At 35.5% G+C, this 26,104-nt stretch overlaps 1 protein-coding gene across 2 annotated transcripts in view; it reads left to right on the forward strand.

Moving 5' to 3' along the window:
- The window catches only part of AHI1 (Abelson helper integration site 1), an 84,740-nt gene that overhangs the window by 13,982 nt on the left and 44,654 nt on the right, over window positions 1-26,104 (forward strand). For both annotated transcript variants that reach the window (XM_031060853.1, XM_031060854.1), the window contains exons 8-19: window positions 1,063-1,158; window positions 2,561-2,746; window positions 3,724-3,864; window positions 4,848-4,980; window positions 5,977-6,100; window positions 8,286-8,515; window positions 9,562-9,665; window positions 10,448-10,566; window positions 13,541-13,671; window positions 14,973-15,113; window positions 17,000-17,202; window positions 24,805-24,922. In XM_031060853.1, coding sequence (XP_030916713.1) covers window positions 1,063-1,158; window positions 2,561-2,746; window positions 3,724-3,864; window positions 4,848-4,980; window positions 5,977-6,100; window positions 8,286-8,515; window positions 9,562-9,665; window positions 10,448-10,566; window positions 13,541-13,671; window positions 14,973-15,113; window positions 17,000-17,202; window positions 24,805-24,922 — 1,726 coding nt within the window. The remainder of the gene's footprint in view (window positions 1-1,062; window positions 1,159-2,560; window positions 2,747-3,723; window positions 3,865-4,847; window positions 4,981-5,976; window positions 6,101-8,285; window positions 8,516-9,561; window positions 9,666-10,447; window positions 10,567-13,540; window positions 13,672-14,972; window positions 15,114-16,999; window positions 17,203-24,804; window positions 24,923-26,104) is intronic.

Genomic DNA, 26,104 nt, shown 5'->3' on the forward strand with positions numbered 1-26,104 from the left:
CATACAGTAATTATTAATTTGTCCTCCAATACGATTATGTTTGAAGGAAAAATTTTAGGCCGTATATTCAGCATAATTTTTAGCTTAGGCATTTCAATATTTGTACAGAGAGATTCTGTAGAATTAACGTAAAAATGGAAACCTAATACAATAAATATTTTTTGTTCCTCGTTTTTTTCCTATTTCAAATAGATGGAATATGATTTATTGCCATATGTTTATTAATGTTTTGATGCTTGTAAATGAACATATTTATAGAATTAAGAATCCTTAATTGCTTAACACAAAACTAATTGCATTTTTATGTAAAGACTCTTCATGGAAATAATGTTGGAACCAAAAGTACGATTCCACTGATAAAAGGCTGTTTGAGTTCAGTGTCGTTTATGAAACACAAGTTTGAAAAAAGTATTATTCTAAGGGTTTTTTATATACCACATAAACTTCCTGGAGTAGTGAAATATGGGAAAATTCAGGTCCCTGACAGAAAAATGAAGACTCATAGGCATTCCTGTAAGTGTTCAAGGCCAGGTCGAATGTGGCTTTGAGCAGCCTCATCTGGTGAAAGATGTCCAAGCCTATGGCTCAGAACTCTGTGATCTTTGAAGGCTCCTTCCAACCCAAATTGTTCTGTGACTGATTTGATGACAAAACTGATAAAGCTAAGAAAGAAAAACTTAACTTTTTGACTGCCATTGCCTATCTAGATTAATATGCAGCTGGTTTTAGCTGTCAGATTTGTGATCTAAATGATTTGTGAATTATTAAGAAAATTACACATTGTTGTTTCTTCTCTTTTATTGAGATGTAAGGGGAGCAAGAATAAGTTTTTTTAAGACTAGACTTCTTTTTTAGTGGAGGTTATAAATAGTCATCAGGTAAATGCATAAGGACCTGTTATTTCTAGTTTCATGCTGCTGTGGAAGAAACACTGGTTTTGTAATTTCTTAAAATTTGAATCTGTTTAATTTAATGAATTGACCAAGCATATTTTCAGTAGTTTATTATTATTTACCATGAAGTATACATTCATTAGAAGTACATTTATATTCCTGCTTCTAGGTCCTTGATTCTCCAAGTATGCATCAAGTGAGAGCCAGCTCTGATGTAAAAAATCAGGAAGGTCATTACCGAAAAATTTGTTGGGCATTTCTAAAGGTACTGTAAATATTTAAATGAAGAAAAAAGTTCATAAATCCTTTTATCTGAAAATCTCTAACCATACTACGGAGGAAAGCATTTTAAAATATTTTCAGCAACAGAGATGGAAGGAAAAAAATCTTTGCTTGGCTGTTCTCCCCTTTTCCTCTTCTTCCACTCCATGAAATCAACACAGTAACAGGCTTGACATTAAAGTATATGTCTTTTTCAAGAAAGTGTAGAATGTGTAAGGTTTTTTTGTTTGTTCATGAAGTACAGAAGGTTGTTTTCTTTTAGGGTTTTCTTTACATTTATGTGAATGTGAAGAAAATGACAAATCCACTAATTTCTGTACCTCAGCTGTTCTGTTTTCTAGTGGCATTTTCAGTTGTCCAGTCTTTGAAAAGATCAATTTAATTATAGAGTGCTTTTCGTTTTCAATTGCAGGGTTTGAAATGCTGTGGCAATTGAGATACAAATGTGCCAAATGTGAGATATGGGTAACTTAGCCAGCACATGTGTACCTTTCTACCCTTTTGAGAGAAAATTGAATGTGTTTATTTACACCTACCCCTGTATGTGATAGCCATTGACAATCATTTAGCAGTCTACAACATAGAGGAAATGTGAGAAATACAGGAGAAGACAATGGACTGCAAGTATAGGTGAAGGGATGGGGGCCTCCATAGCAATTCAACACAGAGATTCCTCTGAGCTCTGCCCAAAACAAACCTACTAGAGTCAGGAGTCTGTTAGCAGAGCTGGTAGGAACTGTGCATCCAGGCATTCAGTACAGCCTACTCCTGAACAGAGGGAAGAACAAATTTTCAGCTCGTAATTATGAATAAAATTGTTGCCTGTTCTTCATTCTTACTGTATCTGCCTGCATTATCCTTTTATCTGTATCAACCAGAGTAGAAATGTCTCAATTCAAGGCTGACCAGTGTTAATGGCAGTGTTCTGTTATTCTTCAGTTCAGTGGAGATGACTCTGTCTCCTCTGAAGTTGGAGAGGTTACTACACTGCTGTATCTTCTGCTCTGAACCAAAGCCTTACCCAATGCCCTTCATTGCAGCATTCAAAGAGGACAGATTTGGAAGAAGCTGTTTGTGGATTGGCAGTCCTTTGAGTTTTTGTTGATTTTAGCAAGTAGTAGTTTAAAAAAAAAGAAAATAAGTACTGCAGAGGTCTTCCCACTTTCAAGATAATACTGCTGTGAAGCATCTTTTGAAACTAGGCTGCCATCTAAAATTTAATCCTCATTATTTGATCCTGGCAGGATTAAATACATGTTTAGTTCATTATCACTTTTAGACTTAGTATATTTCTGCAATGGGAAGTGATTTCAAGAGTTTATACTGTTAGGTTAGATATTAGAAATTATCAATTACTTTCTTCCTCTTTTTAATCACCCTTCCAGCTTGTAGGTGCAAATGGAGTTCTAAACGTTGGTGGAAAACTTCGTCTGCAATTATATTACCCACCTTCAAGGACCAAGTCACGTTCAAATGTTGTTGAGGTTTATGACTGGTGGGCAAAATGTCCTAGAAATCGTTACCCGTCAACTTTATACGTAACTGTAAAAGGCCTGAAATTGCCAGATCATGTAAGTTAAATATATAATATATAAATGTATTTGCAAATATGTAGACTTCACTGTAGGAGCTAGTACCTAGGTAGAACATGTGAGTCTGTGTTTGTATGCACGTATATAAAAGCTGTGCTTACATGCAGTATAGAAAATATATAATAAAAATGTTACATCTCAAGATAGGTGTTTCAAACTCAGCCCTTCATAGGTATCTTCGAAAAATAGGCATACTTTTCTACCTACAACTTTGAATATTTTGCCACTGGCAGTCTGAAAACTTTCAGAGTACTTTCTTGGAGATTAACGTTTCTTTTATTAGCAGAAATGCCATTTTAAGTCACTGAACTCAAGCAGGTGTAAAAATTCTTTAATTTTTAAGAGAAAAGATGCAAGTTACTTATCTTTGCTTCCCTGCACCCTCTATCTGTAATGAGCTGTATTTCTTTTCACAAATGAAATCTACTTTAAAAATAGACTTTCAGTGGTATGTGCTGAGATGAGCATTCAAGATAGATATGGTGTTTTCTTTTCTCTGATGCAAGTACAATATTGTTCTGTTACGTAATTTCCCATTTGTATTTAGAGCTGTAATAATACCTTCTTCTGCTCACTTTTGTACTATGAAGGGTGGTCTGTGGAAGCCTGGTGAGATGTGCACCTTCTCAGTAGTACAATACAATACAGTAGTGGAGTAATTCTAATTTTCACTGACCTTGATAGTTACTAAAAATAAGAGATAATCGAGTATTTGAAAAAATTGTGATACCATTGGATTGATACAACTTTGGAAGCTTGGATTGCTTTCTGACTTCTGGTTACTTTAAATGACATTTTGCAATGCAGTTTTCATGTATTGACCTTTTCCAATCTCTGTATTCCAGATATAAAAATGCAAGAGATTTAAATTAAAAGTACCTTTTAACCTTTTTAGAAATTACATTGTTCACTTCAAAAATATTTTTTCCCTGATACTTAGTTTTGTTTGCCTTAAGGTTGGTCCTTCTTTTCACTCTGTGGAAGCTGTTCAGCAGGAACAAAGTAATACAACACTGTCTGAGCTCCAGAGAGAAGGATGTGAACCTTCTTTAGAGGAGAAAAAGGAGCCATTTAAATGGTCAAGATTACCTGGACAGGTGAAGCAATTTTCTTCGAATTTTAAAGGAAAATAATTTAAATATTTTTACAAGTATTATGAAGCAAGTAATTAAAATAATTAACAAAGATATTAAAACATTAAAAACTCTCATAGATAGTAGAGGAGGCTTAACCTTAGCAAATGTGGTTGATTTAAGTATTTTTATACCAGAACAGTCGGGTATTTTTGTCTGCAGAATTCGCTAAGAATTTGAAAGAGTAAGAGGTAAGTCAGGAATCCAGTTCTCAGACTTCAGCTTGATTAGAAATATCTTTTCTTGACTTTTCTTTTTGTTTGTTGAAGACATTTTTAAACTGTGAAAAAAGAGCTTACATTGAAGAACCACATAGCTACTGTGGATATTGCCCTTCACCTTAAACTTTGAATTTGGTTTTGGAGAAAAAACCATTGGGTCAAAAAGAGGTAATATGCTGGGAGAAAGGAAAGAGGTCTAAAATACCAGTTCAGTTTTTTGAGATTCTTCATCTCTGGTTCTGTCTTTAAAAGTCAGATATTTAAATACAGATGAGGAATGTTAAAATTATTTGATAGAAGACCAAAGGTTTGAGTGCCTGTGGTTGGGTTTCTGAGTTCATACCTAATGACTGCAGTCATTAGGTTACTAAAAGATGAGCTTAGGCTCCTTAAGCAACCTTGACTTACAGTCTAACTCCACAACTTACATCATTGATGGTAGACATTATTAAGCATTTCTTAAGACTAAAGAATTTATTTCAATTTTTTTTTTTTTAGGTTTTCTGAACATGCTAGTTGTTTGCAATAATGGGGCAGAAAGAGATGCACATTCATGGGGCCTAGGTTGAGCTGCAAAACTGTCTCTGTTTATAATACATTGAATTTTACTTTGGAATGCCACTAAGATGTTACTAGCCTTTTAGAGCTTGTGCATGTCAGGAGCTCAGAGTGTGTTTTCTGCATTGGATGGTTAATATTCCTACCAATTGTTCCCTGAAAAGCCAGGCTTGCCGCATACCCAACAAGCCCCTGTTTTCCCTGCGAGGTGGAGATCTGGGCTGCTTCTGTATCCGCTTCTCTCATGACGGGAGAACGCTGGCAGCAGCATGTGCAGGAAGGAATGGCTATCCCATTGCTTGTAAGTTTAAACACATTTTGGCTTTTTGCTTATAATCCATTTATTTGGAAATTAAAGATTAAGGGAAGTTAATTTTTAAATTGTGCTTTAAGAGTTTCTGGTTTGTAGTTGTGATTAGACCATTGTTCTGTGCATTAAAGAGCATTGAGGATAATGCTCTTTCTGTGTTGATAGGGCTGGAATTGGCTTTTCCTACATGGTTACGTATACGCAGTTTAATGGTATGAAATGATACCATTTCTGCCTAGAGGCCTAATGGAAATAGTAAATCAGTTTGCAGAAAGAACATAGTTTCTGATGATAATGTTTTAAGGGAAATAACATTTTAAGCCTCCACCTCACACACTTTTAATGTAAGTTTTACTTCCAACCTGGCTGGAACATTAGATACTGAAATGTTACCATCTCCAGATAGACTACTGGAAGCTGCTCTCTTCCATGGTCCAGTTCAGTTGAAGTACAAACATTCCTTGTAACTCAAATTTTTGACTGCTTCATCACGGTAGCTTCAACTGCATAGGTCTTAAACCTTGCATAAAAGTTTTGAGATTTACAGAGAGCAGTATTTTAAGTGTACACAAACAAATGTTTAAACACAAGGAACAGTAAATCTAGATTCCTTTATTACACAGCCCCATAAAATTGTCTCAGTGTTAAAATATTTCTAAGATTGGTCAATTAGTTGTCAAAATTTAAATAAACCAAACATAATCTTAATCTGGTTCTAATAATTTAATGCAAATAAGGTGTTTCTTAAGGGGTAAGACATTTGTGACACCCTTGAACCACTAGATGGAAGTAGATGCTTGCTGTCTGTTCATATCTAGCAATTATTTCGTCCCGTTGCCTCAAAATGAGAAGATAAAGAAATTGAGTTCCTTTATGCTAGCAGAAAATCAGCCTAAGATTAGTCTAAACTCTGGCTCTAGTAGGTACATCTGTTTGACTGCAAATACTTAACAAAACTTTTTTTTTTTTTTATTTCAACTTCCCTAGTGTATGAAATTCCTTCTGGACAATTCCTGAGAGAATTTTATGGTCACCTTAACATAGTGTATGATCTTTGTTGGTCAAAAGACAATCAATACCTTCTTACTGCTTCCTCTGATGGCACTGTCAGGTCAGTATGATGGGATGTTCTGGCAGATCCCATCAGAAGTTGAAAAGAAAGTGGTCCAATTGAGTGTTTTACTACGAACTGTGCTATAATGTTTTAATTAAAGATTTGGTTACTGTGTGACTAAAATAATATCAAAATTGTGGTTGGGTTAATCACTTATACTGTACTTACTATTTCTAATGTATTTGTATTTGAAACCAAAGCTTTTCCAAAAACCCTAGTGTCTAAATTTACAGTGCAGTAAAAAACCAAAAGAACTTTTATTTTGAGAAGACACTGAGACAGTTGTAATATTCTGTTCCTGGAGAAATTGCCATACTATGAATGCAATATTAAGTTTGCAAATTTGAGCACTAGGCAGGAAATTGAAAGTTTACGATTCAAGTTATGTGTGTAAATTTACCACACTGCGTATATGTATGTTGCTGGTGTTCTTTTGGTTTTTTACACTCAGTAAAGTAATTTAGCTTAAATTGCTGTAAATTATTTTTGATACTGTTGTTTCTTAAATCAAATCCTCTACAATTACAGTGTACTTCCCTACAATGTTACTGTTAAAATATTGATCTGCTCAGATTTAAAAACCAAAACCCTCAAAGCTGTAGATACATGTGGAAATATCACTGGGACACTGTACAATTTTATTGTGAACAACTTCATTGGTTTTCATAGAGCTTTTTAGGTTTTTTAAGCCCTTCAGATCCTATCTAGTATTTCTGTTATGCAGCTCAGTAATGGTACAAGCAGTTGCGTAATTGAAATACCAGAAGAATTGTTAAATGGTATGTTGTATGTATGGAACTGTTTTAGGGTTTTTTTCTGCTTGTTATGTGGGCATAAAAAGAGCGTGTTGAGAGTTCAGTACTTTTTTTTTTTCATTCGGGAGTGTATTATGTAAGAATTTTTTTATATTGAGATAAATATCAATTTCAGTCATTTATGTTGCCTATAAGAAGTGTGAGCTGTTCCTCAATTCTTGAATTTGTGGCAGCAAGTTGAAACTGCAGTGGTCTGTCTCCTTTTCTGTGTACTATGTGCAGGCACTGTATGAGTTATTAGTTCCTGTATTTGTTGTGAGTTGCCTTTAGCTCTTTAAAAAGTCTCAGCACACCACTACTTTAAAGTCATTATCAGTTTATTATTAGGATTATCTCATACTGAGTTCTAAGGTAATGTGAAGGTAAATTCATGAACTTCTGTGAATTCTTCTTTATATAGTGTTCTGTGTTATCCTCAAGCCTTCCCAGGGTTTAGTTCCGCATTATTTGTGAGCAATACATTTTTATTTTGTTAAATTAAAGTCATTCTAAAAGATAGGTAAACTCCTTGTGACCTTTCTGCATCAAATCACAGATTAATTGCTGTACACTAAAGGGTTGGGATTTTGTAATTAAGTCACCTCTGAGTAAGCTTAGAATTCTTCAACAGCCACCAGATGTGGTTGCCTCACCACAAGTGGGTGCCACTAAAACCATTCAATAACATTTTGTAACTGAATACTGTGTGTAATGTGCTGCTCACCTGTATTTAGTGATCTGGGTACTGTTTTATTCTTTGTGGACTCATCTTTGGGGGAGGCTCACTAAGAAAATGCATACCATCAAATAGAAAACTCTAACAAAAATTGATTTTACATCTATGATTGGCAAAGGATAGGAAGTAGATGACTAGTAAGAAGTGAATTTATGTGATGTAAACGTCCTTGAGATCATGATCACTGTGTGGCTGGTAATTATTATTCTAAAATTTTCTGGGATTGTATGTATATTTAGTGGCCCTATATGTTCTTTTAGGGCTTTTCTTGTTATAATATTGTTTTAAATGAATTATACCTCAGAAGAGCTTAATTTGGTTGTGACTCCTGAAAGAAGTAAACCAATTCATTTCATGGAATTCTTTATGAGTATTTTAAAATGAGAAATATATCCATTAAGTGAGTAAGTAGTAATTAATTTGCTTTGAAGACCAAATACTGTGTAAAGTAGTAAATTTTTCTTAATTCTTGTTAGAAAGTACCATAGTAAAGGATTAAAAAGAGGTGGAACAAATTGGCGGGATAAACAGGTATTTTTAAGTGTTTCCAGGCATTTGCTTTTAGAACCAGTAGCCCAAAATATGGGCATCAGTTATATCTGTGTGTGTGACTGCTTTGTACAGTAGAAATTCTAACTTTGTTTCCTTTTAGAATGTGGAAACTAGAAATCAAGGCAGCGTCTGCAGTGAGAGTTTTCCCTCATCCTTCATTTGTCTACACTGCCAAGTACCACCCAGTTGCTGACTCGTTGGTTGTGACAGGATGTTACGATTCAGTGATTAGAATCTGGAATGCAAATGTGAAAGAAATCCATGGGCAACTGCTACAGGAGCTTGATGGCCATAAAAGTTTCATCAACACACTTTGTTTTGATGCAGAAGGTATGTAGTTAATACTGCTTTTACAAATAGTTGTCTTTCCAATTGAAGACCATCTTGAGTGTTACTAGTTTTCTTTACTTCATGGAGGCAGTGAATTCTTAGGAAGAAATTATTTACTGGGAGAATGCTGAGACACTGGGGCAGGTTGCCCAGAGAAATTGTGGATGCCCTGTCTCTGAAGGTGTTTAAGGCCATGTTGTTCTGGGCTTTGTTCTAGTGGAAGGTGTCCCTCCCTATTTCAGGGAGGTCAGTACTAGATAATTTTTAAGGTCCCTTTCAACCCAAATCAGTTGGTAAAGAAAATGAGGTGGTAGTAATTAAATTGTGAGAATTTTAGCTCTAAACTGAAGTGGGAAGGTCATGAACTTTTCAATATTGACAGAGAATAGGAAACACGGAGAGAAAGGAACAGAGGTTTGACCATTGTGAGTCATGTTAACTGGTCGGTTGACAGCTGAAAGTGGAGGTTGTACTGAGATCTGCTAATGGAGCAAGAGCTGAAGATGGGTGAAAGTTAAAGCTTGACTTTTTCTAGTATTAGTGACATCATTAATAGTTAGGTGGTTCATTTTAGTCACTGGAGTAGGTACTATAAAGAGGAAAGCTGTATTTTTGTAAAGAATAAATATTTGTTTTTAAAGAACAAGTGTTGGGAAACACTATTTGTTCTAGTTCAAGGTTCTCTCAATGAATGTATAAGTAAGCATTGAGCTGTCATGTGGAGCTTGTTGAGCTGTAAATGCTCACTTTTTGACAGTTTTATAATATGAATAAAAATGAAAAAAAAATTAAAAATCTGTTCTGCCACTCAGTTATTTAATGTATATGCTACATCCAGATTTATAGTATCAGGTTATGTCATGCAATATGAGCAAAATGCATTTGTAATGAGTATATTATAGCAAAAGAGATGGAAGAATTGGTATTTACCTATTCACGAAGAGGAGAGAACAAAAGATTGTTTATTTTCTGTATTATTGAGATTGTTTATTTTCTGTATTATTGTTTTGTGGGTGGTATTTTACTCATAAGACATTATTTCTCAGGACATCACATGTTCTCAGGAGATAGTTCAGGACTAATAATAGTTTGGGATACACCTGTCAAAGGAAGTTCTCCACACCTTTTTCAACACTGGAAGGTCAATAAGGTAAACAAGTTCCTTAACTAGCATTGTAATTTTTATGTGAACTGTTCCAAATCTAATAATCTGATTTGAATTAAATTTTTTTGATACATTATCTTTTGTTTAACTGCAGAGGTGTATTTTTCTTTAAAAATTGGTATAGAAGAACTGATACAATGTTCAGTGATTCGCTGACTTAATTTTTTAAAATTGTTTTGCAACTTAATTGGGCTGGGCACTGGAACAGGCTCCCCAGGCAAGTGATCACACCACCAAGTTGGACTCTCAAGGTACTTGGTGTGATTCTTGGGGCTGTCTTGTGTAGGGCCAGGAGTTTGATGTTCACAGTGGGGGCCTTGCAACTAAGGATATTGTAGGATTCTGTGATTCTGTGTCTTTTTTATTATATGTAAAACATGAAAATACTTGAGGTTTGATAAAACTTTTTTAACAGGTAAATACTTTGTTCTCTAGACACAAAAATAAAATAGACCACAGGCTTTAAAAAACACATTTGTTCATACCTTAGAGCCCTGATGTTCAGTCAGCATTTCTGTCATCGGCTTAATTTTTTTAGAAATTCAGAAATTTGGAAATTCAGTCACAACAGAATCTGCCTCATGGTTGTAAAAAGTTGATGTCTAGGATGCAATGCTTTAATATAGGAACAAACTTTTTCCTTAACCAAATAAAATGAATTGAGCAGAAAAATAGTAATGCAAGAGAAAAATGGGCAATAATGTGTAAAAATATGAGTTTTAAACCACAAAGTTATATAATTTTCTGTGTTTTCCATCCTTCTGTAGGAAATAAAAGAAAATGATATTAAAGGAACACCAGTAAATCATTTGGAAGTGCATCCAAATGGAAGGCGTTTATTAATCCATGCCAAAGACAGTACCCTGAGAATTATGGATCTCAGAATGTTGGTATTTTTGGTGACTAATGTGTATTTCCTTTATGTTTTAAAATTTACATGGGGAAATAAAATACCACAAAGGTATTGGTTGTGTAGCTGGGGAGAAAAAAGATGTCCTAATAATCAAGGATAGAAATGTTAGGGTTAGGAAATTGTTTCAAAACACTGCTGTGTTACATTTTGGGTGATAATTGAGTAAGTCTTTGGGCGATATTGAGTAAGTCTTTTAGAATAGAATATCTAAAATTTCCTAGATTACTTGGGAGCCTAAAGTGGTATGAAGAATACAATGTCTTCTAAAGATTGAAACGCCTTTTAAAATGCAATCTGGGCATGAAAAGAACTTGGAAGTGGTAATATTTGTGTGGTAGTTTTGCATTTTTAAGACTCTGGGAAGGGTATTTTGATGATGAAATGGAAATGATTATCATAAATGCTAAAAATGCAATGATGTACCTATTATGGTTGCTTAAGCAGGCTGTGAGATAGTTTTGCAGTTTATGATGATTTTCTCATTTTTAGTTGTTATAAACCTGATTTTTTAATGACAAACGAAAATAACAAGCAAGAGGATTATAGACTCACTTGAGGTTGATTTTGGAGAATGACCAGTTCAACCTAACAATCAAATCACAACAGCATGCTAGTCAGAGCTTTGTACAATTGCATTTTTAATATCTTGAAGGATGAAAATTTTACAACTTCTGTGAGCAACTTGTTCTAGTGTTCATTCACTCTCAAAATAAAATACTTTTTTCTTGTTTTTAAACAGAATTAGCTATATTTCAATTGATGTCCATTCCACTCCTTTCATTTGGTGGAAGTGAGCAGAGTCTCTCACCAATCATATATGTTGATAAGATGCACTTGAACATTCTGTTCTGGAAAGTCACATTAAAGATACGAACAACTTTTCTAAAATGTTTCATCCTTAATTTCCTAGGTTTCTTTCTGCCCCTCAGCACACAGAAAATCCCTGGAGGTATAAAAGATATGTAGATGTGGCCCTTAAGTGTATGGTTTAGTAGTGGATGGGACGGTGCTGTGTTAACAGTTGGACTCAGTGATCTTGAAGGTCATTTTGAAACTAAACAATTCTGTTATTGTACTGGATCAAATGTTTGAGCTAGCTGAGGACTCTACTGTATTATTGTGCACGTTTCTCTTTTTCTGTAACTGATGAAATATAATGACTATGCAAGAAGCTGAACTGTCCACTCAGTCAAAGCATGAAATTGCCGGATTAAGAGAGAGAACCTGTAGTTTTTTAGGCAGTGTTCTTCTGTTGCTCCGCTTTCTAAAAGATGCAGAGAGTTTTAGTTTGAGAGGGAAACATGGGCACGCATATTGATCTTTAAGAAAGGGTTTAATATGGAGTGCAATTTCACAATTATTTTAAGCAAATTCGTCCATAGGATGTATCATCTCCTGCAATCTCCCACACCTTTGGCTGTGTATTCCTAACATTTCTTTTTTATCCTTTCTAGAGATCTTTTAATGCAGGGTAAGTCAGATCAGCGAGCTGATCCAACTAAAAATTAGCCTACAAATACAAATGATTAATTTTCATTTTAATCAACTCTCTGATCAAATTTATCTGATAGCTGCCCAAGAGAAGAAATGAGGGAGAGCCTGGGAAAATAAGGGTGGAGAGGACACCACCAGGACTGCTACTTTGACCACAGCCCACAGTTACATTGACTTTTAAGTCTATCAATAAACCACAGGGTCAGATACCCAGCAGTGATAATTTTACACGTCAGCATTAACTGTTCATTCCCTGCATGAGAAAAGAGGGGGTGGAGGTCACAGATGAACACAATTCACTTTGATTGACAGCTGGTTGCTCTTAACTTTCCTCTTTCAACTTGCTTTTTTGATCTATTTGAATAATACTGCTGTCCTGTCACTTAGGTATGTGATCAGGGATTTGGTTTTAGTTCAGGCCTCTCCTTAGGGTTTCATATGAAGGTTAGTTTTACATCTTGCAGGGCTCTTCTCATGACATCTCAGAGATACTATCTTTCTTTTTCATACAAATACATATCTTTCTTATTCATAAAACTCTTACTTGGGCTAATATGGAGCTTTATTTGAGCTAATATTGCTGTGGGATCATCTAGGGTATATTTATTTGGAATATTATTTAAATAATTTTCCTGTAATATTAAATGCACTGTACTTCTCCCAGCATACTTTCATTGTTTTTGCAGTAACAAATGTGAAATAATGTTGTCTTCTGTCCTTGAGGGCTATGGTGGCCTATTGCTGTTCTTCTTGCCTTAAATTCTGCATTGTAGTACTGCTGCTGGGTTAGTCTCCATGTTGAACTTTGATACCTTTTCCAGGCTATGCCTGTTTCCATCCTTTTGTGGATTCTCTCTTACTTCATGCTGACAGACTTTGACAGTAGGTCATTATTACTGTGCTGACCGATAGTGTTTCACTGAAAAAAGATTAGGATACCTAAGTTGAAAAATAACATTGAACATATTAATAGTAAATCAGCATTTATGTCTGAAATTTGTTGATTCTACTGCTGGTTTCTGACCATGGAGACATTAGTCTGAAGTGTTGAAGAGAGCTCCTGCTTAGGTTTAATCAGTCAAGCTCGAGTAGCATAATGAAAACTTTTCTAACAGAGCTTGGTGTAATAGTGGTAATTTCCCTGGTTTTTTGCAAAGCCCAGAATCAAGATAGTGCAAATTACTGTATCTATATCTGTTTTCTAGATCTGAGGGTTTCCTTTTTCTGCTGAAAGACAAGGATGTACATTTTTGTCTATACTGTCAGGTGCATTATGAAGGTTAGGGAAAATAAAGGGTAAATAAATACTTCACTCTGCAAAAAGTGTATGCTTACATATCTATTTGGGATGCAAAGTGTACTGATTTTTCTGAGAAATAGAGGGGGAACTGAGAATTAAAAAGTTACATTGTCTATTCTGAATATATCTTCTATATTTGCAAACTCTCTTTAGCTTGGCGACAAAGAAATATGTAGGTGCCACAAATTACAGAGAAAAGATTCACAGCACCTTAACACCATGTGGTACGTTCCTGTTTTCAGGAAGTGAAGATGGAAAGGCTTATGTTTGGAATCCAGAAACAGGTAACTAATTATTTTATGGGTTTAAGCCACATCATCAGAGCTGAGGGGGAAGGATTTAAGGTTTATTGAAACACTTTTGATATGGAATAAAACTTCGATACGACGTTCTTAAATCCTGAAACTTTAGCTCCACCTTCTAAATAACTGTTATTAATCTCTGAGATTTAATTCTCTAGAGGAAATTAATAGAGGTAACATTTGTAATATCCAGCATGACTGGAGCACCTGAGGCTCAGCTTTTTGTATATTGCAGCTCTTTACATGTGGTGAGGCTCTCAAGATGGTATGCACAAAAAATGTTTTAGGTCAGGTAAGTTTTTCTGTTGTGTTGTTTAGATTTGAGAATCAGGCTCCTATGCAGAAGAACTTCATCTCTGTGGAGGATGGTCAGAGACTGAATATTTTTGGTGTATGGTATATAAGATTTCACTGTGAATTAGTCCCCAAGCCAAGGAGTTTCAAAATAGCTACCAAAACCTTCCTGAAAAAATGTTACAAAAATGTAGGATAGAGTTTCTTGTGTAGGAGGTAAAAGAGGTGAAAATAAGAGCAGAAAGTAGCAGAATACCATTTGGGGTTTGATGACATTATAGTCTGTCTGTAATTGTAGTTAATATAGTATTTAAAATAAAAAAGGTAAATATTTTGAAACTGGCAGATAACTAACAGTTCTGTTTTGAATTTCTTTCCATGTTTCTAACTATGTTAGCTTGCATCTCTGTTGCTACATAATTTGCCTGAAAACTTTTTAAAAATTATAAAAGTAAAAGGAAGGGAGAACTTTGTTGTTAGTATGTTTTTATTGGATTTTGACTTTTGTTTACACACTGTATTTGCATCTATAGTGCCATCAGCTGAAGAGCTAATTTTATTTATATTTTTTAATAATTCTCTCCTCAACTTTCACTCCTGTTATCAGTGTTATATAGCTGAGATCCACAAGTAAGATGGGTATCTTTGTACAATGCAAGCACAAACAAATACTGTGGAACGCCACCTTTCCAGAACATGCTTATCAGAACGAGAGAACTCATCTAACCTGGTGCATCCTCCTCTGGCATTTCCTGCGGCTATTGCAACAGCACTAACTTTTCTGACTTACTGAATAACTTCAAAGCATGCAATATTTCCTTTGTCTTATGCCAAAATACAGCTTTTCAATCAGGAGATTGACTGAAGAACGTTTATTTACAGTGGCAGTAATATTGCAGTAATACAAGATTTAACCAGCTGTTATTCTGCTGTATTGAATGTTTCAAATATTTTTCCATGGCATTGATAAACTTACTTCACTTCTGCAGGAGATCAGGTGGCCATATATTCTGATCTCTCCTTCACATCTCCACTTCGTGATGTTGCCTTTCATCCACACGAACACATGGTGTCTTTCTGTGCCTTTGGTCAAAACCATCCAATACTTGTATACATTTATGATTATAAAGGTACAGTACAAATTTTCTTGATACTCACCTGTAAGTATTTTATTTTTAGAAGCGATTTGTTAGTATTTGTGCTTCTTTTGAGAGGAAAAGAAAACAGTCATTTGATGATAATGCATATCTTTTTTTTCTGGGAGATACCAAAACTGAATTGAACATGATCCTGCACTGCCTGTTCTATGTGATGCTGCTTTAAGCAAGGGTTTTGGCCTAGTCAAAATCACCAGAGGTCCCTCATTTTTTTTGTGTTTCATACTATGTGATTTTTGCAGCACTTTATCATATATAGGCAGCATTATACAAAAGCCCTTTTTTGCAATATCAAGGTACATTATGAATCCACAAAATACAGTTATTTGGAAAACCAATTACTAGCTTAATTGGAGTCTGAGTAGTTTGTGCTAGCTATGTTACAAAATGAGGAACTGTACCGAAATGAATGAGAGTGTATAGACTTCTGATAAATAGCTGTTACAGCTGCAATGTCATTATGTCAGAGATATGTTTATTCCCCATGTTACATTGAAGAGAAGATAGTAATAAATGCTAACTTAGAATTTTTGGTATACAAAATAAAATTGAGATTGTCCTTCACAGGCTTTTTTGATAGTTGTGTTGAATTAAGGACATTTTCATCTAGGGAGTTTTTGTGTTAATATGAATTATGCAGTAATTTTTTGGTATTAATTATGTTTGCAGGGGACATAGATCTGTAAAATTGATCCTGTCTTTATGTACTGGCTTTTTAAGTAACATGTAGTATTAGGATTACTCATATAAAATCTCAGTGTAGGTTATTTGTTGAATTGGTTGACTTTTACAGGAACATTAAGTGGAATGACTTTGCAATCAATATTCAGTGCTATAATCAATTAAGTAGGATATTGATATTTTAAAAAACAATGAAATTTTTTGGGATGAAGGGTTTCTTCAGAATTTTTTGATGAGCAGGCAGTGAGTCCTAAAATACTTAACATAGTTTGAAATCTATATATGTGCATACACATTTAGAGACCACGCAGCACAGTCATAGTTATTTGTGTCTTCTGACTGCTTAACTGCTGACAATAAGGCTTTGCATAGGTTGTGGTCTTTTTTTTGTATTGTTGGTTACTATCTTTATGTTCCTTTTTTGGTTAAAAGCACCCTTTTTGCTTTCAGAAAATAGTCATACTGCCACAGTGTTGAAAGAGTTAAAGATATAGTAATACTAGTTTTAGTCACTCAGACAGTTTTGAAGACTCTGGCAGCATGTGTTTTAGATACACGAACAGTTTTATTAATGTCCTGGGCAGAACTTCCATAAAGAATTCTTTTAACCTTTGTTAGCTTGAGACCATAGTACAAAAAATTGCAAAAGTCAACTTGTCAGTCAGTGTGTCCTGTGCCTGTATAATATGTCTGTCAACTTATGAAATACTGCTCAGGCATCATAAACTCATTTGAACTAGGCTGGAAAAAATGTGAAATGTCACCAGCTTGAACTCAGTGCAGGCTTTACAACTTTATTGCCTTTGAAAAATTCCTTTCTCCTCCCACTCTTTCCCCCCACCCAATGCCATATTTCTCTATGAGGAACACTATTGTTTATAAGCAATACAAAAATACCAGTTCTGTATAAGAGATTACTAAACCAAATAACTGAAAGTGTGATATTGTGATCAGAAGAGTTAGGGGGAAAATGAGGTAGTAAGGGGAAAATTTCCTGTTACTTTCAGGTGGCATGAAATTTTCATGTCACTTTCAGGTTTTCCCTATAGCACTGTTGGTACAGTTTTTGATGGCATTTGACTGAAGACATGGCTGGCAAAATGACTGTGATCCTTCAGTTTTTTTCCCATGGCAATGTAAGGCTTCTCCTGAGACATTAATATTGGTTATTTCTACAGTTGCTCAACAGGAAGCTGAACTTGTAAGAGATCTTAGTTCATCACTTACCACAGCTGCACCAAGAGGGCCACACTTCATTGGCAGTTTTTCTGAAATTCCTGTACAAAAAAACTCAGTGATGTCTCCAGCAGATCAGTTTGTCAATGTTGCAAGAGCATCAATGAGAATGCAGAAGGTGAAACAAAAACTTGACTCTGTTATGGTAAGTCAAATTTAATTAATTTCAGAAGTATATAGCTTCCCATATTCTGGAACTGGTGTATTTAAAAAACACATATGTCTTGTCATGGCATCTGGTCTTTAGAAATAAATGCATCTGTCCCTTATACTAATGCAGGTGTAAGTAGCCCTTAAGAGCAATTGTAAAAGACTTTATTTTGTTTTTCAAGTACTGATGATGAGGGATTTCTTTTTTTGCTAGTGCCCATTGCTGTTTGTCCATTTATATGAAATCAGGGATCCATAGATCATTATGGTTGAGATTCCTGTCCACCTTGAAAACTGTATGTGGCATAAATGCTAGGGGTTTTAGGGAGCTGCAGGGCAGGGGGGAGAGCATGCCCTATGCTGGGCGCAGCTGTTTCAAGCGAGCTCATTGAAGGGCAGTATGGACCCACTGCACAACTGAAGCTGGAACAGACAGAATGTGGCACCTCTGAGAAAACAGACTTAAGAAAGGTCAGAACCTACTAGAGACAGGAAATACCACAGCAGAGGAGAAATGCAAAAGAAAACTTGTCAGGGGACACAAGTGAAGATAGAGTAGGAGGGATGCAAGAAGTCATGTGAAATGAGGAGATGTGAAAGAAGACACAGAAGGAGGCAGGAAGGTGATGCAAGAGACACAAAACAATGCAGAAATGGAAATACTAGGGAAATAACAGAGCAGGCTTGAAGGGAAAGACAGGAGATACACGAGGATGTGCAAAACAAAACACAGATGATGGTACATCTCTGACCGTGTTGCAAACAATGGAAGAATCCATGCTGGACAGGTGCAATCCCCAAGGGTGTTGGCTGGTGGAGGATCCATGCTAAAGCAGTTGAAAAGAGCAAGAAAAAAGAAGAGTCAAAAAGAGCAAGTCACTATGCACTAGTCTCACTCCACTGCCCCACCCTTCCACTGCCTTTCCAAGGGGACTGAGTGTAATGTAATGTCAAAATTAAGGAGACTGGGGATTAGAAAGGAGAAAAAAGAGGTGCCTGAAGTGGAGACAGACAAAAAGGGATGAAAAGTGTTTTCTTTGGCTGAGTGTTTTACTATTTGTCTTGTTTCTCAATACTCAAATTGGTAATTAAAGCTTTTATAATTGGCAATAAATTTAATTAAGTTAAAATCCCCAACTTGAGACAATTTTGCATGCAACAAGGATGCAAAATGTTCCTGAATAGCACTGTGAAGTTATAATTACTTTTCACAATTACATGAACTGCATTTGAGTTTGCATTTAGTGTTTTTCATTTTGAAGTACTTTTGAGTGCATGTAGATTTTTTTAATGTAGTTTTAGGTTTTGTCTGCATTAATAAGTAGTGAATCACAAAAGAAGCAGATGAGTAGATGAAAGTTGTTGTTGCTGGGGTTGCTGTAACTACTGTCATCATGCTTAAGGGGTTTTACTTTGGATTAGATTTATTCTGATTTCTTGGCTTTGGCATCCACATTAGGCCTGAACTTTGAAACTGTCTGGAAGAAAGCTATCCCACAGACCTTCACACAGACCACAGATTTCTGAACTGTGAACTCCCAGTGAACCCCTTCATGAAAGACCACATGGTAGCTCTCATGGATAACAGTAGTATGCTGCTTCTACCTTTCAATTACATGTGGCCTGACACAAGGAAGCAAACCTTATTTCTACTTTCTGCTCATTCTGTTCTGCTCACCTACAAAGTGAGCGCTGGTGCTGTCAAGTTCTTTATCAGAGAAAGGCACAACATGGAGAGAATGGAGTATGTAGCCTTGTGTCTGGGACAAGTACTCCAGGAAGATACTCCAGGATAAATTTTTACTGTTCTGGATGTCTGGCCATATGAAGAAAATGATGGAGCTAGAGAATTTGAGAGCCTTTATCATTGCAACTGTTTAGTCCCAGATTAACCAGTGCTTCTGGACTGTGGAAGACAAATCTGGTTTAGCAGAAGCATCTACAAGTTCCATGTTACTGTGTGACTAGATGAAATAGATAAGCCTACAACTGTGTTTGAAAGAATAACTTTCAGCCAGTGGAGTTTTGTAACCCTAGATTTCCATTGACTGGCTTGGGATGAGTAACTCCACTGTAAGCAGAGTAATGATCAGTGTTTTTGACAGCATCCTCTGACCCCTCTACCCATGTGGGAGATGTCAAAAAGTTCATCTGAGTTTTCTCCCTGTGTGAGTTTCCAAACAGTACAGGATGCTGGTTGAAAGAATGCACATCCAGTTTGATATCTGTCACATAGCAGTAGTGATTATAAACACAGAGTCCTTCCTTGCAGGACTTTATGAACCACTGAGATATGGGGGAGGAGATTTCTTTGAAAGGAGTCTTGATGCTAATCTTTTCAGTGATCCAACATGAGACTCCGGTGACAGCAGTAGATGCTTTTCAAGCAGGGATGGGATAAGTTTTTGCACGTGGCTGCAGTATTGCCTGCCTGATTTATCACATTTTGGACAACCCCAGAGTAAAATATAACACATAAAACTTTAAATTTCTATTAATTTGTAATTGGGAATTAGTTTTTAATGTGTATGCAATTCCCTTTCTCATATGAAAAATGATGCATATATGTAAGTACTGGCTTTGCTGGAAGGCTTATTCGAATGCACGCTCACATGAATAGTTTGCTAAGGTGTTTGTCAAAGTAGAACTCTTAAAAGTTGCCACTCAGCCACATGTGTGAGAATGTGCTAATATTTCTGGGAACAGACAGGTGAAAATGGAGAAAGACGAAACCACACGTAGGGTGGCTTGCTGCACTGTGGTCGAGTTGGAACATTAGAAATCCAGATGAGAACACAGGTGTTACCATGTATGTATTTCACAGAATCATAGAATATGTTGAATTGGAAGGAACCCCCAGAGATCAAGTCCAGCTCCTGGCATTGCACAGTACCAACCCCAAGAGTCACACCCTGTGCCTGAGAGCAGTGTCCAAACGCTTCTTGAACTCTGTCAGGCTGGTGCTGTGACCACTGCCCTGGGGAGCAGGGTCACCCTCTGAGTGAAAAAAACTTTTCCTGATACTCAACCTAAACTTTCCCTGATACAACTTGAGGCCGTTGCCTTGGGCCCTGTCACTGGTCACCACAGAGAAGAGATTAACGTGTGCACTTTCTCTTCCCCTCGTGAGGAGGCTGTAACTGCAGTGAGGTCTCTCCTCAGTCTCCCCTTCTCAGACTGAACAGACCAAGTGACCTCAGCCACTCCTGGTACAGCTTCCCCTCCTGGCCCTTCACCATATTTGTTTCTGTCCTTTGGACACTCTCTAATAGTTTAATGTCTTTCTTAACGTTGCGGCACCCGAAACTTCACAAGGCATTCAAGTGCAGATTAATTCTGGTCTTTGGGACATGTTTGCATGCCCTTGTCACAGACATATGGGAAATACCATGTTGGGACAAGCATGGTGGCAGCACACCAGTAGACCTGGCCTAAGGTCACACCTGGAGTCATGTTTTATGAGACAAAGGTGCTGGAACAGACAAACAGCTAATCTGCCAACGTGGGCGTCTCTGGTTTTCACGTGTGTCAATTTAACAGCCTACTGGATTTAAAACTTAAAAATTTAAAACTTTAGAACTTTAAAATTTAACAGCTACTGGATTTAATTCTAACTTTAAAGTGTAGAGTTTAGCGTTCTAGAGTTCTGTGACATAGATAGATACAGATTGGAAAATGTACTGTCAATACATTAAGTTTGGGTTAAGCTAGATAGAGAATACTCTGATCCTGGTAAGCTTGGATTCTTTGTCTTATGACCCATGCCCCCTTTCCAGGTCCTGTTAGAACCAATAGTTTTTTTATTTTTCTGTTTTTCTTCTTTTTACCTAAACGTGAACCTTAACAAATGATAGATTAAGTTTCTTCTCTTCTGCAGCATTGCCATTCTTAGCCCAGAAATTAGAACCAAGAGTTGATTATTGTGCTAAAGCTTTAGCAATTCACAAAAGCTAAGACCTTTTGATAGAAAAGGTAAAAATTAATTTCTGTATGAAACCACAATGCAGAATTAGCTTCATTACCACATAGAGAAATTACAGAGTAGCGAATCTTTGCAGCAGTTATTTGTCTCTACCTCAAGGAACTAATACTAATGCATGATTTTGTTAATGGAGGTTTTTCATAGGAAAACATTTAACTCATCTCTGGCTCTTGGAAGTGCTCATAAGAGTTTTTCATTCAATGTTATTATTTATATTTTTTTAGTTTCCCTTCCATCTAGCAGTAAAAAAACCCAGTTTGTAACTGTCCATAACAAGGGGATGATATATGTTGTGTAGGTATGGAGGGAAGAGCTTTCTTTGAAGATGTAGTATTGTAGCTCTGAAATTCGCCTTTTAGATGTCTGGCACCTTTGTAGCACTTAAAAATAGCATCTGTAAATACTCTGTAGTACTAGACTTGGAATCAGTTACAGGTTGGCTGCTGTATCTCTCAGTATATGCTTTTGCCACATTGTCAAGTCTTAGAACATTCTATTTTTTGTCTCGTGCAATTCACTTTTAATGTGAAAACTAGTTTCACTGAAAGTGTGTATTTGCATAATTTGCATAGAGCTGCCCTAACACAGAAAAGAAAATGCAAATCATCTTTATTTAAGCCTGGCAAAAATTACATAGGTATCTTTATTGTGATGGAAACAATAAGAATATTTTAACTCTTGGTTTTACTCAATTTACTGTAGTAGTAAACTCTGTCTCTGATAAAGCTGTGTGTGGTTCATGCATGAAGAAAGCAGAACCTGTTGTGAAAAATAAGTAAATTCATGGTTGGCTATCTTAGCCAGCTTTGCTCATTGTTGTAAAGGTATTTAGCAATGATTTCCCACAGCCTGCATTTAAAAAAAAAGTAATTTTGTTCTGTGAATAGTCTTATGTCTGCCTGTTGTAGGAGAATTAATTGTTTTTCATAGAATAGTGTACTTCACCTGGAAGCAGTTGGGCTTGAATCACAATTCCTCACTTATTAGCTGAGTGCTTCCCATTTCTGTTACAATGTTGTACCTTTTTTCCTCCTAGGGCCTCTTAGAGATTTAAATAATACTTAAGAGTTAGTGGCAGAAAGGTCATTAAAATTCTGGTTTTGTCTCTGCTTTGGATGGGCAGTCTTTTATTGCTCACCTGAATTCAGCTTCACTGCCATCAAGGGGGGGTATAAATCACTTTCTGTACTACTTAAAACTTAACTTAAAACTACTACTTAAAACTTAATTTTTAATATCTCTTTTATTAAAAATGTTTTCCTCTTGTTTTTAAGGCCTTGGACAGAAAGGAAGTATTCTAATGGACCTTAGGCAGCATTTTAGAACAGGTGATTTTCTTAAATCCTCAGGACTGCACATTCAGCCCTCTCTTCTGGCATGTATAGTAAGAGTGTTTGCATAATACAGCAGGAAAATAAAGAGAAATGAATTAAGTGTTATACAGGAATAATTTACATAGACTTCCAAATCTCTTATATAATTTATTCAATGACCAGAATCAAGACAAGCTTAGCTTCATATTTCTTCCTTCCAGGATGAACTGGGGAGGCATCTATTAAGTGTTAGTTTTCAGTAGTTTGCTCTGTCCTGTTTAGCTTGATTTCCAAAGGCCAGTATATTCAACCTGTCTTCATTTCCTGGTGTTATCTGAAATCTAATTTTTGATAGCAAATTTGAAAGAGACTTCCATCAAAGTATTTGACTGGAAAGCCTCTGTTTGTCTTGTGGTGTAGTGTGCACTTAGCAAGAAATTTATGCAAAGGGGAGGTCTTCTCATTTATCTAGGGAAAAAGGCTCTCCCTAGAGTTTACAGCGGATTAAAGAAGATGAAACACTGGGAAGCTGAGATCAAAACATTTTCAGAACAGATTATTTTTTCTGTATTGAGTAAATATGTAAGCTAATGGCTTTCTACCATTCTTTTGTATCAGAGAAAACGTTATATTAATGAAGCTGACTTGCTTGCATATGTAAATGTAAGAAAATCAGATTGATTTTATTGTTGCAGTTGTTCAGAAAAACAGGCCTCCGTTCTGATAACATTTCCCAACTACTGTTTACTAGCATTCATTTAAATTTGTACACTGTAGTAAAATCTAGCAGGTTTAATGCTTTTTTAAAAATCATGTTCAATAATCAATCTAATTTCCTGTCTTACTTTTCTTTGTCAACTTTGGAGTGTAGTCTTCACAATTGTGTACTTTTGCTGCAAGATTCCTTGTTAGTCAAAGATAATTTTTGCTATAAACTTTCCACATTAGAATTAAATCCATATTCCTGCACAAAAACCAGACACGTTAAGATGAAGGTCAGATGTAGTGGTGCAGAGCAGTTGGTGGCAGATACCCTTTAGCCCAGTCAAGCAATTGAACACACATTTTTAGTGCTCTATTTCCTGCATTTCAATACCCCTGCCAATACCCAAATACTATGCATTATTGAATTGAATAATATTTATTGAATTACAGAAATAATAGTTATTTAAAATGTCATTTTTGAGATAGCTAAACCAAAGTGAATCGGTGATTGTCTCCTTTCTTTAAACAGAATTTATAAGCCAGTAGTTTGAAAGTTTGCAAGTTTGAAAATTTGCAAAATGTCACTGGCCCACCACTGAAGTTTAATGTTCTGATCTGGAGTTTACTGAGGCCAAAGGTAGTGCTTTACGGATTGGGAGATTTGAGTTGGATTGAGTGACGATATACTTTTATTCTATATGATGAAATAGGCTTGACTTTTGAAAGGGTCAAGAATTATGTTATCTAATTTACATAACTCTCATGAATTTTAGCATATTAATATCTTGCTTGAGGAAAGTTACAAATATTTTATTCAAGGCCTGTTTTTCTTCTGCCTTGGCTTTGGTGTATTAAGGCAGTGAAAATATATTTAGCAAACAGTAAAATTCTCAATTGGATCAACCAAAAACTTGAGATCGTTAATTTTTTTTTCATGGAATGTATTGGATAATATTACAAGAGTAAAGTTTGGAAAGGGCTTTTGTTTTGTATTAGTTGTATATGCGTGTATATATATATATTTACTTAAAGAAAGTCCATAGGAAAATGGATTTTAACTACATTATCTTTGTTACTATGGAGATTATGTGTAATTTACATGTAGGAAGTGCCTGGGATTTTGGTGCTTATTGCTTTACAGAAATCAGTTCTGTGCTAGGATTGGTTTAAGATTTTTTTTTCCTGTAGTGGTGAGTATCTCTTCGTAGTGTAGCTTGAGTACTCAAAAATGAGAAGTTATTTTACATTTCTAAGTTTATGAGCATATGTACGTCTTGTTATTTTTATACACGAAGATGCAACAAAATGCTGGTTCAAACAATTCTGTTCCATTGTTTGCACTGCTTGAGAGTTAGTGTCCATATATAAACACACAATTCAGTTTATTGCTGTGCCAGTAATTTCTCCAAGTCTGTATCTCCAAATACTAAGAAAAAATAAATATTGAAGTTGCTAGTCTTCATGTACTTGGCTTTTAATTTTTTTTTCTGGAATTTAATACTTATTTACAGTAAACAAATATTTCTCTTCTAGCTATTGCATCAGTAAATGACCCAGGAAATTGCACTTCACTTTCTGATTTGTCTTCCTATTACAGGCGAGCTCAAATCTCTTGCTTCCTGCGCCATCATCTCTGTCACCACACTCCAAGCTAAGGCTGTCGGGTGCTCTGAGTCTTCCACTGAATCCTCTGTATTCTTTCACTGCTGAAAGTGGTGAGTTTCTGTATTTCTTCACTCTTTGTACAGAAGGGGTGATAACTTCTATGAGGATTTTTTTATTTTCTGTCTTTTAACATTTTGCTGTGCAGCTCTTTCAGGGACTAATGGAGTTTTGTTATATGTGATACTGTTTTTTTAAGCCCAGTGTGATACAGTCCAATGCTGATGCACGTTTCTTTGTAAAAATTTTCTTTATTTATGCTGTACACCTATTTATTAGTGTTGTAAGTTCATAGAAGAGGATGAGATTGCCAGCTTTTCTTAATTTAATATTTTGATAATATTTTAATGCTTACTGAAGTATCTTAAACATTGGCACTCAAAAAGAATAGAATTTAAAAGCAGATATACTACTACAAAACCTTAGTGCTTGATAGTCTATTTGCAGTTGGTTTTAATCTATTTTTAGATTTTTTTTTCCGTAAATATATTTTGTATTGGAAGATTTGGAGAAAAAGGTAAGCAATGCAATTATGTACATTTGTGATGCTTACTTTGCTAATAATATCTGTTTCATTGATAATCACAGTATTTAATAATAAAATTTATAATTTCATGCCATTTTTTCTGGGCACCTGTAAAATAAGACAGAAAATTGGCACCTTAATTTCAAAGTGTTTTTGTTTTGTGTCCTTGAGAAGAGTAAAAAGAATTCCAGAGGGAGGGTGGAATATATAATGAAATAAAAACACGTAATAGAGATTTAAAATGTAGATAGTAAAGATAGGAATAATCTCTATAATTATATAGAATTATCTCCTAAAGGCAGACAATTTTTTTCGCAAATGAAGTTATGATTACTTTTTCTCAGCAGCTGGGGAAATGGTCCTTAGCATGGTCTGAAAGATAGACCACTGGTCTCAGAATCACTTTTAGTCACTAATTCACAATGAAAATGGCCATACACCAATTAACTTCAGTATTTTTATTTTCTACCTAAACAAAAGAGCTTGGAGCCATAATAATATTCATGTGTTGCTCAATGGATGCATGTTATTTCCACTGTGTGTAAATCTCACAGAGGCAGTAGAATGCATATGCTTACATATTGTGAATACTTAAGTGGACTAACCCTTTAACAAACCTTAACATATGCTTTTAACTTGTTCTACATGGCTATTCCTAGTATTGCTCAAACCAAGGAATTTTATTGTCTTGAATTTTACTTTATGCAGA

Source organism: Geospiza fortis, unplaced genomic scaffold, assembly GCF_000277835.1.
Source record: "Geospiza fortis unplaced genomic scaffold, GeoFor_1.0 scaffold217, whole genome shotgun sequence".
Classification (NCBI taxonomy): domain Eukaryota; kingdom Metazoa; phylum Chordata; class Aves; order Passeriformes; family Thraupidae; genus Geospiza; species Geospiza fortis.